Genomic DNA, 11269 nt, shown 5'->3' with positions numbered 1-11269 from the left:
TCACCAGATTCGTCAATGCGATTATCACTGCAGTTCTGCCACTGTACATCATTGGGTACTTGTTCATCATCATCATCATCTGGCTCTACATCACCATACTCGATGCACAAGTTGTGGAGAATGCAGCAGCTTATGATGAACTTATTGAGCCACTGAATAGTGCGGAGCTCAAGATACATCAGCTGTCTGAAGCGCTTTTTGAGGTTGCTAAATGCATTTTTGATGAGCAGCTCTTGTGGCTGAAAACTTATAATTAAATCCTTTTTGCTGTTTTGTCAAAGCACCATAATCCCTGTAAGGTGTCAACAGGTATTCCCGCAGTGGATACGCTGCGTCCCCTAAAAGATGGAAAGACCCCTGACATACGGCAGAGATTTTCTTTGAAAGTGGCGACAAGCTGAACACATGGGAATCATGCATTTTGCTTGAGCTTCCAATGAATGCATCAAGGAAGCGTCTTTTGTCATCGCAGACGGCTTGCAGTGTCAGTGAAAGGTAGTGGTGCCTGTTACAATATGTTGAAGCAACCTTCTTGTCCGGGCACTGTATCTTGATGTAGGATCCATCTATGCAACCAATAACATCAGGCATTCCAGACACCTGCAAGCAAGTCATACACTTGTATTGAGCGATATCATCCATGTCTGAACAGAAAATGATCATTTGCAATGAGTTTTAACAGGAAATACTGGTGCTCATACCCATTAACTCCCATTAACAGCATACCCTTCATGGCACAGCACCATTTATTTCATGTTAAAGAAACCAAATGCAACTTTGAGAAGTACTGAAGGTAGCATGCACTGCCGTGCACACAACATATTACGATTTTTACTATCCACTTCTTTTTTTTACTAAACAAAATGTGAGAGAAAAGAAACAAAGCCTGTGTATGTTCTTCCCTTAAGCGAGTTGAAGCACGTAATGAGAACTTTCTTGCAAAAGCAGACGTGGTCTATATCGCATCGTACACCCGGAAATATGAACAGAAATCTACTGTTGTGGGTGATGACAAAGTATGCAGCATCATTCCTATGCAAGGAATTTGCTGTGATCCCAGGAGATACTTTAGGTTGAATGTTTCGTCCACCACTGGCAGAAATTCTGAGTGTTATCATCACAAGCTATGACGTTTTCATGAAGGTCCAGCTCTATAATGCATAGTGCATTATAGAGCTTGAAATAGCAAAAAAAACGAAAAAAAAAAAACGTGCACAGTGATGTTGCGATATCATCAATAAAACTTGGCTGGGCAATATCATTGTTCCTTATAGGTAAAGAAAATCACAACAAACCTTCTCAAAACTTCTAGTGAGGTTCTCCAGGTCAGCAGGAAACTTTATCAACGATGGTCCCAGGGTCAGGAGGAAGTCGGCTACTCTAGGGAGGATTCGGTGAACAGAGCTTTCTGACAAGTCGAACCGGCTTGCCACGTTTCTCATGCAGGTTTTGTTGGCCGTGTACCTGTGCAGTGGGATAACACGCATGCGGAAAAGCAGCTTCAGACTACACTGCAGTGCAAGCAACGAGCTCGCAGTCAAATGCATTTTTATGCAGGCATCCCACGCCCTCGCGTTTCATTTATCGTTGTTCATTTGGCAGGTGCATAGAAATAAAGGCGAGAACTCACCAGATAAAAGACAAGATGTGCGTTTCCGCAGATTTTGCTGGAACCCCTCCATGTGTGCTCGAAGGGCACATGACGACGCAGCAAGCTCGGCGATCAACTTTTCAGCCACAGGTCGAGCTAGCTTGAAGAGCCTTCGGAACTGAAAAAAAAAAGAAACAGAAAGGAAAGCACCGCAACGTGTTAAACCTTGAGTATGATGCTTTCCTTTCTTTTTTTCTTTACCTCATCGTCCGAGTTCTGCCGCACGACGTCCTCGATGAAGCCGACTATTTTGGGCCTCTTCGCGGGAATGCGGAACATCCTGTCCAATTCCCGCTCCTAAGCGGCAGTTTCAGCGTCGCTGTCACTATCCGAGTAATCGCTCGTGTCGGAACTTGAGCTTTCCGACTCGGAGCTGTCGCTGTCGAGTAGCATAAGCAATGCCGCATGCTTTGCCGAACTAGCCGAGTCGTTCATGTCGTCCGCCATTACCACCACAACTCGCGAGTCGCGACCGGTGGCGACCCCCAGCAGAGAAACGTGGTAAAGGAAATACGTCACGCAGAGTTCCGGTCCACTCCGCCGATTTTGGCGGAGCATCTTTTTCTGCTCCACAGAGTGACTCCCGCTCTGAATCCACTCCGACTCTTTCATTGGAACACTTTGCTCCCGCCCTCACTCTGCCATTGGGACAAACTTGCTCCGAAACGAGCAGAAAAACTTGCTCTGACTCCGCCATTGGAATTCAACATAAAATGCCTCCACGGTAGCCTATGGACAAAGATGAAGACCATACACATCTTGCTCTATCCCTAATGACCCGTGGGCTCAATGATCTAACCTGTCAGCTAGCGGCATGCATTCATGATCTACCTTGCAGATGACTAGAGCAAATTGTGCTGATAGTTGCTACTGCACTCCCTTTGCTGGCCGTTCAAGTGTCGGTCATCGTAGTTGTGGCCAGCAGGATTCTCCTCTTTCTTTCTTCTAACATTCGCAATTAATCGCCTCTTCTGGAATTAGATGTAATTAAGCTCATGTCGATGTGTGTGTGTGGTCTTTTTTTGTGCAGCGGTCTTTTCATTTAATTCGGGGAGGCCAGTGGCAGAAAAGGAATTTTACCTAGGCAGAATGGGGCGGGCAGTAGGCCCAAAGTATCCCAGCAGGTGCGACACCCCGCTCCCCTGGGAATGTGCGGCGGCAGCACTGGCGCCACTTCCTCCACGTTGTTGACGCATATGCTGTTAGCAGAGAATGCCGAGGTGCCACTTAAAGACAAACCACGTTCTTTAAGATCTGAACTTATGAAGACATTATGAAAGTCCTGCATGCAATAAACAAAGATAATCGGAAACACACTGATGAAGTCTCGTATGAGATAAATTTGTTGTCGAGTTATAGCCCGGTTGGATGGCCAAATTTAGGGACACTTTGAGTGAGTGCGCTTCACTGTTAGTGTCAATCGCAGGCTGTCAGACAGAATGGTTGCTGTGGAATGCTATCTCCAGAGGCTGTGCTTGGTAATCTCACTTCACTGCTTCAATAATAAATAAAAGAATACTCAAGGCAGTTGGCACTAATTCTAGGACCACAGTTTTATAATATAAAAAGTTGGGACTATCTCGTGAGATCGGTAAAGCCAAAACAGGCTTGAAACAAATTTTGGGCAACCGTCAAATGATCCACAAAGTCAGCCATTTTGAGTGTCAGGATTTTGGATATGGTCCTTGCTTTTATTGGTTCAAAATGATTAGATGTATTAATAAGGTCATAGTATTTCCATATTATATTGCATAGGCCCTTGTAAATAAGCATTTTTTGTTTGTTTGTAATAAAACAGTACCTATTTCTAATTTCAGTGTACAACAGTGCACAAAAACCAGGACAAATAGCAAGAATCTGTCGTTCTTCCTATCCGTCCTGGTTTTTGCGCTCTGTTGCTTACTGAAATAATGAATTGCCCACTCACAAAAATTAATTGCATCTATTTCTAAAACTCAAAATGCTGAGAATCATATCGAGCCGTATGGTTTCATAGATGATCGTGATCAATCCCGAATGACTCTTGGTATTGCTTTGTAGCACCCTGCCGCCAAACTGACATTCAGCAAGGCAAAATACACTGGATTGAAGTTTCACTAAATTTGGCCATTTGATTGGGGTGTTAGTGCCAGCCAATCATAACTGAAGTTTTGTAAGTATTATATGTGGCCACCAAACTTGTAGTTTGAGGATGAGAAAGCGAGTTGCATTGAAATCTCCTGCTCTTTGCCTGCTTTTTGACCTGGTTCTCAGGAGGTTGTTGCAAACAAGAATCTTTAAACACTCTGGTTCTCTCACTTTATAATTTCTTACCATTCAGAAAATGTCTTTCTTTGAGAAAATATGGGGGGATTTTACAAATAGGCTCATTGAGTATTTAAATACAAAATTGTTGAGCAAATGAAAATGGTCAACTCAACCAGCCATGCTTTGTTCCATCATACCTGAAATCACCTACAGTTTTTGAATTAAAAAAATGCTTATCATTAGCTTTAATATCTACCTTCTATCATTCCCTTAACATTTCATAATTCCACTTCTGTTTTATCTGTGCAGCATCAAGGCCTTCTATTTCTCCATCAACGGCTGAGGTTGAGTAGTTACTGCAGGGACTTCGCCATCACTGTCACTTTATATGACTATGAGACTGGTAAGATGTGTAATATGAAAACACACTTCGAGGTCCATCCTGGCGAGCATCCATTTGAATACCATTCGTTCCCTCAGAGCTTCTTACGAAGTCCCAAGCTGATGGAGCACCTCTGCACCCTTGCAGGCGAGAGGTCATTTCAGTGCCCTTCATGCCCTTGGATCTTCTCGGATAAGTCCAACATGAAGTAGGACCTGCGCAATCATACAGGTGACCGACCACACCGCTGCACCATCTGTTCCAAGTCCTTTCTTTAGGCGAGTAGCTTTCTTCGATGAAGAGGGAAAGCTACTCGCCTGATGAAAGGACTTGGACCAGACATCAGAAAAGACAGCACCATGATACCATAGATTAGGCCAACAGCCCTGTAGAATGTGTAACCAAAATATTGAACTGCAAAGTCATTTCGCAGAATGTTCCAGCCTAATCTCAGAAGTTACAAGGGAATTTGTAGTACAGTCAAACCTACTTATAACGATACCGGCTCTAACGATATATCGGTTATAACAATGAGAAGGTTCTGCACCTTCAACTTTTGTATATCTATGGTGAAATAACCCGTTTACTACAATGCCCCTAGCCACATTATTGGTTATAATGATGAAGTCTGGCTACTGGGTGTCCGTGCCAAAAGAGAATGGAATGCGAAATCCTTGAAAAGAAAATAAGAAATTTGGGCCGCTGCACGTCGCTGTGCGCTGTTTTCCAGCCTTCACATCGTCAGCCTCGCGCGCCTCTTTCCCGTCGGCCTTCCACCCCTCCGAATACGAATGGGCGGCGCCCATAGCTCTACGCCGCGCCACCCTCCGAAACAAGCATGTACCGCGCCAACTGCGCTGATAGCAGATCGCGCTGGGTGCGGCTCTTGCTGTGCATTTCTGCTGACGGATAAAGTCGCTCGTGCTCGTCTTTGTTGGTTGCATCGAAGTCGTTCCGGGCCACGAGGTCTCGACCATTTCGCAGCCTTGTTTGAATTGCCGCCGAAACGGAAGATGGTTGATCCGCCCGCTGATCATCAGCAATGCATGACGTTGCCGGTGGAAAGAAAGCGCACTTCTATAGATTTGCAAATGAACTGCTTCTAACCGATGAGGTGATCGTCGCGAACATGCTCGCATTGGATAGCGACGGCGACAGTGACGACGGCAGCGATGATGTGGTAGGACAGGCTGCCTCCGCGTTGTTCTCGCAGGAGGCCCTGCAGATTATTCAGTCGCTTCAGGGCTTCGTTTTCGCGAGGGACCTTCGCGAGATAAGGATGTTGGCAAGATTCGCGTCAAGCAAGCAAGGCTGACGGACATGGGGTTTTCTCAGGCAAGCTCATATAAGAAGCGCGTGGCGAGATGCTTGTGGCGATGTCGCCCCAGCGTTTCTTCTGGATTTCTCAAGCTGTGAGACTGCCACGGCAACCTTCTCGCATTTTTTAAAAGGCCCCTTTTGAGGCCACCAAAGCGATGCCTTGGCAGAACTCACATGTCACTTGACGCCCGTGACCCCACTTTGCAGTTGTTATAGCAGTGCCATTCTTGAACGCCGACAGCCGTGGCTTGTTACACGCAAATCGGAGCGCGCAGAAAGCAGAGTTAAACAGTTAAACGAGTCAACTCAATCAGCACCCAGATGGAGGAAGGTGGTGGGGAGGTGCACTGGCCTCCCCACTATTATAGTTTTCTCACAGCAGCTCTGCCATCGCCCTATTTTGATTTTTTCATGCAGCCCAGTTATAACAATTATCTAACAGGGGAATTTTTGTTTCACTTTAATATTGTTATAAGTGACTGTAGTAAGATTGTGGTGCATGACAGTGGCCACGTTCTTGTGATATTCTTTCATGTGAAGGCACAAAAAAAGAAATTCTCATCCATCTGATATGCCTTCGAAAGACTCAGTGGGCACACTAATATTCTCCGTCACAATAAATTCTGATAATCAGATGGCTCCCTCAAATGCTATATTATTGTTCTCCAAATGCACTGCTGCCTATTTGAAGTTATGAATTCATGGAGAAAGCAGACAATGCTCAGCAATACAGTCAAACCCACTTATAACAATAATCAAGTGCCACGAGAATTCCATTGTTATAACCGATAATTGTTATAACCAGGTTGCATGAAAAAAAAGCTGTTGTGATAAAACTATAATGGCGGGGAGGCCAGGACCCCTCCCCACCACCTTCCTTCATCTGGCTGCTGATAGTGTTGACTCGTTTAACTGCTTCCTGCATGCTCTGATCGCGTGTAACAAGTTGCAGCTGTCGGCGTTCAAGAATGGCTCTGATGGTAACCTCAATGGTAACCTTGTTAATTGATATTTCACGGGACCGGAAAAATGTTCGAATTAACTGTATGCCGAATTATCGAGGGTATCAAGAAAACAATAAAGAAATGCTTTCTACATCAACACGTTTTTATTTACTGAATGAATCAGCAGAATCCTGTTTCTATTTTGCATAAAAGCAGTGTGGAAGTTGCAATTCTCGTCATCTCGTGACTGATAAGCACTCGCAGAGGCGAAGGCCTGGTGACTTTTCACAGCGCAGTTGTGGCGCGCATCTTCATCTGAGACGCTTTTCGCTACCGCGCGCACATCTCATTATTTTTTCACCAGGTCGCCGCCCATCGCGATGTAGACGGTGCTTTTCATCCTCATCAGCTTTGCACTGAGTAAAAACTAAACTATTGTTTGCCGCTGTCGATACGATCATCGACGGCGACATCGCAGTTCTGAAGGCGCGCGGCCGACGCACATACTACTGAATTAAAATGCTGCAACTGCGGACGAAACCGTGGTCGCTATCGACGCGATCATAGGGTGACTATGCAGTCACGAAGGCACGCGGTCAACGCAGTGCTATGCGCGGCAGTAAACGCAAAAATAAAGGCTTTAAAGGCACAAATAGGCATGAAGCGTCCCGGCGTTGCCGTCATTCCAGTACGATCTTCACTGTTGACCATGGCGACGCGAACTCAGTCGCTTCGTTTCGGTGGACGATAACGCCGTTTTGGCTTTATTGCATGGCAAATTTGCGGCGCTCCGCCAGCCCAGCTATGGGGCTCGTGCTTTGCCCAGGGGGCGCTGCGAAAAATGGTGCTAAAGAGCGCCCTCTGTCCTGAACTGGGTAGTACCAAGCTCGGTCGTCTGCTTCGGAAAGCACGTTTACAATATGGATCCGCCACGTTCAGTTGTGTTGTACCACGGCCTGCAGCGAACATCGGGTGCCGAAGATTTTTTTAGGGGTGGCACGCTGCGTAAAGGCAAGAAATTATGCAACGCCAAATACGTGTACGCCGTTCAAGAAATAAGCGGCGAAGTTTTAGTGCGGTGTCAATCGGGCAAGTGAAGCGAGTCGCGTACAAAGTTGAACTTCAGGTAAGGTTTGCACGCTGTAATTAATACTGCCTTGCTGCCTGCCTCAACGTGTTGGCTTGAGGTCAAGGATGAGCACATTTAATTCTCGAACCTGTGCTGCTTGTAGTGGGGTAGTGAAGTTATCCAGCGCGCCCGACGCTCCGCTGCGTGAGGCCTTGAAGGAAAACGGTAGGATCTGATGTAGGGATTCAGGCCTACTTGCTCATGGCAGCCCGCGATGCAGCAGTAATGACGGTGATGCTTTTTCGAGGCTGAGCTATAGTCGGGTACAACTTTAGAAGACAGCGGCATTTGCTCCTCAAAGGCGGATGCACACGAGCCTCCACCAATGGGCGCGCACTCCAGACGGACGTCACGAACCGGACGGCCCCGTGATGCCGCAGACGGAGAACATGGCAGCCCGCCCTTTGAGTTGGGCAGAGTCGCGTCAGCGGGACTATTTCTTCAGTCGTGGAGGCAGTCGGCTGCTGCGCTTTGGTCATCTGGGCGGGGTTTCTCCTGTCTTCTTAAGTTGTACCCAACTATAGGTCTCTTTGGATCGGCGTCGCTGATTCCTTCTGCTTGCAGCATTACGTCCCAGGGCGCACGGAGAGTCAGTTTTCGTAAAACTACGCTGCGGCCAGCTCGCAGCGTGGTCTGTGAGAAGTGACGAGCCTTTTCGCACTCGCAACAGGGCAGAAGAAAGTGCGAATCAATGCAAAACTCGAGCTAGAAAGGCGCTTCACCACAGCCAGGACTCAATACTACCCAAGCTGGTAATACCCAGATAATTTTTCTTGCTACTGCAGCGCAAGACGCCCATCGGCGCAGTTGGCACGCTCCATTCGTGTTTCGGAGGGTGGCGCGGTGCAGAGCTATGGGCGCAGCCCTTTCGTATTCGGAGGGGTGGAAGGGCAACGGGACAGAGGCGCATGAGGCTGGCAATGCGGAGAAGGATAAAAAACAGTGTGCGGAGGCGTGCAATGGCTCAAATTTATTATTTTTATTTTTTCTTTACAAGGGGGGAGCTATCATTCCAAGGAGTTATGGGGTTTAATTATTGGTGAGCCTTTTGCCATCCTCTTCTTGTTTTGGTATTTATGTGTGTGTACACGAGTACCCCAGGGAGTATTGTCTGGCTCTGCTCATGGCCGTGGCAGTGGTTGTGGAGCATCCTTGTAACCTATTATGCAAGTTTACAAGGATATTCCATTATTATTCTACATAGCTATCAAAGTAACCTATTTGAGCCTTCTGATTTAAAGGGTTACTGACATGATATTTTTGACAATATTTTGCGCTAGGTGCTAGAGCTGTAGACCGAATAGGAAATATGCACAAGCCTCGGAGCACTGTAAATAATTTTATTGCGATATATATGGACACTCCAGCACATTTGTTTTGCATACACTTGAACCTCATTATAACGAAGCGGCATATAACGAAATAATGAATATAACGGAGTAAATGACATTTTCCTTGAAATCCCACGTAGGTCCATCTATTTAAAGCCTTGTTTTAACGAATTGAAATTGTCCTGCCAATGGATATAACAAACTAGATTCATTTCTGAAACCCCAAAAATACTCGACCGCTGCGCACCGAGTGCATTGCTTTCCGTGGCTTTCGGGACTCCTTCGCTGCAGCAGTTGAAAATGGCCGTGTCCCCGCGTCGAATACGTCGCCGAGCAACACTGGTCTTTCTCACTGCCACGCGTAGCTACGTACCTGCGCACAAGCAGCTCATTATCACACTTCCCCGCTTACCTCTCTCTTGCGTGAGCCGCGTCACGCTACGTGCGGTGGTGCGAAGGATTAGTGCATTCACTTCTACTGCACGGAGCACCGTGCAAGCTTTCGAGTTGGGCATGGCCTCCGCAATCTCCCCTGCGCAATCTCAAGGGCCACGCGCAAGCCTGTGCCGCTACGCCGCATGGCGCACATTAGTGCATTCACCTCTCTCCGTCTCTACGGTGCGCCGTGCAGGTAACCGCAGCTCAGCCTGGCCTCGGGGATCTCCCCAGTGCGATCATGGGGGTCTCGCCCCGGCTGTGCGTTCACTTCTCCGTCTCTCTGCGCCGCGTCGGGCGGGCTGGCAACTGGGCATGGCCTCCGAGATTGCATTGGCATCAGTGCAATCTCGGATGCCATGAGCTGGCCAGCCTAGCCGGCGCGGCGAAGTTCGCTTGCCTTCTCGATCCCACATATTCTAGGAAGCGTAGCATCTTCGATCGCATTCGATGGGGGCAAAATGCGAAAACACCCGTGTACTTAGATTTAGGTGCGCGTTAAACAACTTCAGGTGGCCCAAATTTCCGGAGTCCCCCACTACGGCATGTCTCATGATCAGATCGTGGTTTTGGCACATAAAACTCCATAATTAACTTTTTTTTTTAAATCTTCGATCGCACACAAGGCATCGGAGGGAGGTGGGGTGGTGTTCTACTCCGGCGGTGGCTGCGTATGGCGTGGCCACGTGGGCCCTCTCTGTAAAGCAATCTGCGATGGGACAGAGTGCGCGCCGAGTGCTGATAGCTTCGTGTTCACTGTGTTTTCGCCGCTTAGTTCGCGTGAAGCAAGATGCAGCATAAAGGTCAATTCGCTCGCTGCTGCTGCTACGCTTCCTCACTCCAGCGTTTTGACAGCAAGTTTGCGCGGTCATCAAGCGAGATATGTTCACGTTTGCTTGTGTACGCATCACACCTTGCTTGTTTAGTTAGTAAGCGAATGTTTACAAGCTTATGCACGCTGATGAAACTACTATCCTTCGTATAGCTGTCTACTAATTTGCTACCGCAACTGGTGCTTTGGCTTTCGGGTGAAACTGCGGCTTTTAATATAATAGCTTTCCTACAGTCAGCTTCAGTTTTGTTTCTAGGAGGATACTGTGTCGTGATGTCACAGCACAGTATGTGGTCACGTGGGAGCAGGACATTGCGACATTTTGACACCAGCTCCAGCTCGTTCAGTTGTCCGATACGCTCCTACTTCAGCCCTCACAATTAAAATTAGATACGAGGCAGCCGTGTGAGCCGGAGTGAGTGTCAAAGGTCACAATGTCCTGCTCTCACATACGGTGCCGTGACGTCGTGACACAGTATCCTCCTAGAAACGAAACGGAAACTGGCTGTAGAAAAGCTGTTATATTAAATTATTAATGGCGCTCTGATGCTTGTGACTATTTTTTCTAGAGATTAGAGGTTTAGGACTTTCACTGAATGCGAGAAATGAATAGTCAGCAATATCATGCCAGTACCCATTTAAAAGGGCCCTGCAACACTTTTCATGGAAGTCTTGCAAGGCTTTTAAAATGAAAAAAAAAAACACACACACACAATTTTAGAAATCTCTTGCAGCAAAAAGTATTTCAATGCGTTCAGTAAAAGTAGAGTTAGTAGCATTCAAAGGTCGCCCTTCATCCCCTTCACGATGCTCCTGCTCCTTCTTCAACGGCTTGCACTGCAGAGGCTACGGCGGAGTGGGGAGGTGTCTGCAACGCTCCGCCCTCTGAACGTCATGGTGCACAGTTTAAATTTGGTTTTAGATGTTCACATAGACATGGCACTACTTACAGTTATGGCACCAATGACACGCTAAACTAAACTCGGAGGTTGCCACCT

General features: G+C 47.1%; 1 protein-coding gene across 1 annotated transcript; it reads right to left on the bottom strand.

The window, feature by feature from the left end:
- Positions 1-207: 207 nt before the first annotated feature.
- LOC119465235 (putative nuclease HARBI1) lies at positions 208-1701 on the bottom strand. The gene is made up of 3 exons (XM_049655278.1): positions 1631-1701; positions 1296-1464; positions 208-600 (listed from the first exon to the last, which is right to left on the bottom strand). Exons 1-3 carry the CDS (start codon positions 1699-1701, stop codon positions 208-210), a joined length of 633 nt encoding a protein of 210 aa, XP_049511235.1.
- Positions 1702-11269: the final 9568 nt, after the last annotated feature.

The sequence above is a fragment of the Dermacentor silvarum genome, chromosome 9 (assembly GCF_013339745.2).
Source record: "Dermacentor silvarum isolate Dsil-2018 chromosome 9, BIME_Dsil_1.4, whole genome shotgun sequence".
Taxonomy (NCBI): domain Eukaryota; kingdom Metazoa; phylum Arthropoda; class Arachnida; order Ixodida; family Ixodidae; genus Dermacentor; species Dermacentor silvarum.
The sequence above is the reverse complement of the archived record's forward strand: the minus strand, read 5'-3'. Positions and strand labels throughout refer to the sequence as shown.

Bases quoted from the DNA above. Each gene is read 5' to 3' on its own strand.
- LOC119465235 (XM_049655278.1), bottom strand. From the start codon at position 1,701: ATGTGCCCTTCGAGCACACATGGAGGGGTTCCAGCAAAATCTGCGGAA. The intron at 1,465-1,630 runs GTGAGTTCTCGC...CCCACTGCACAG, and splicing joins CACATCTTGTCTTTTATCTG to GTACACGGCCAACAAAACCT. The intron at 601-1,295 runs GTTTGTTGTGAT...ACTTGCTTGCAG, and splicing joins TCACTAGAAGTTTTGAGAAG to GTGTCTGGAATGCCTGATGT.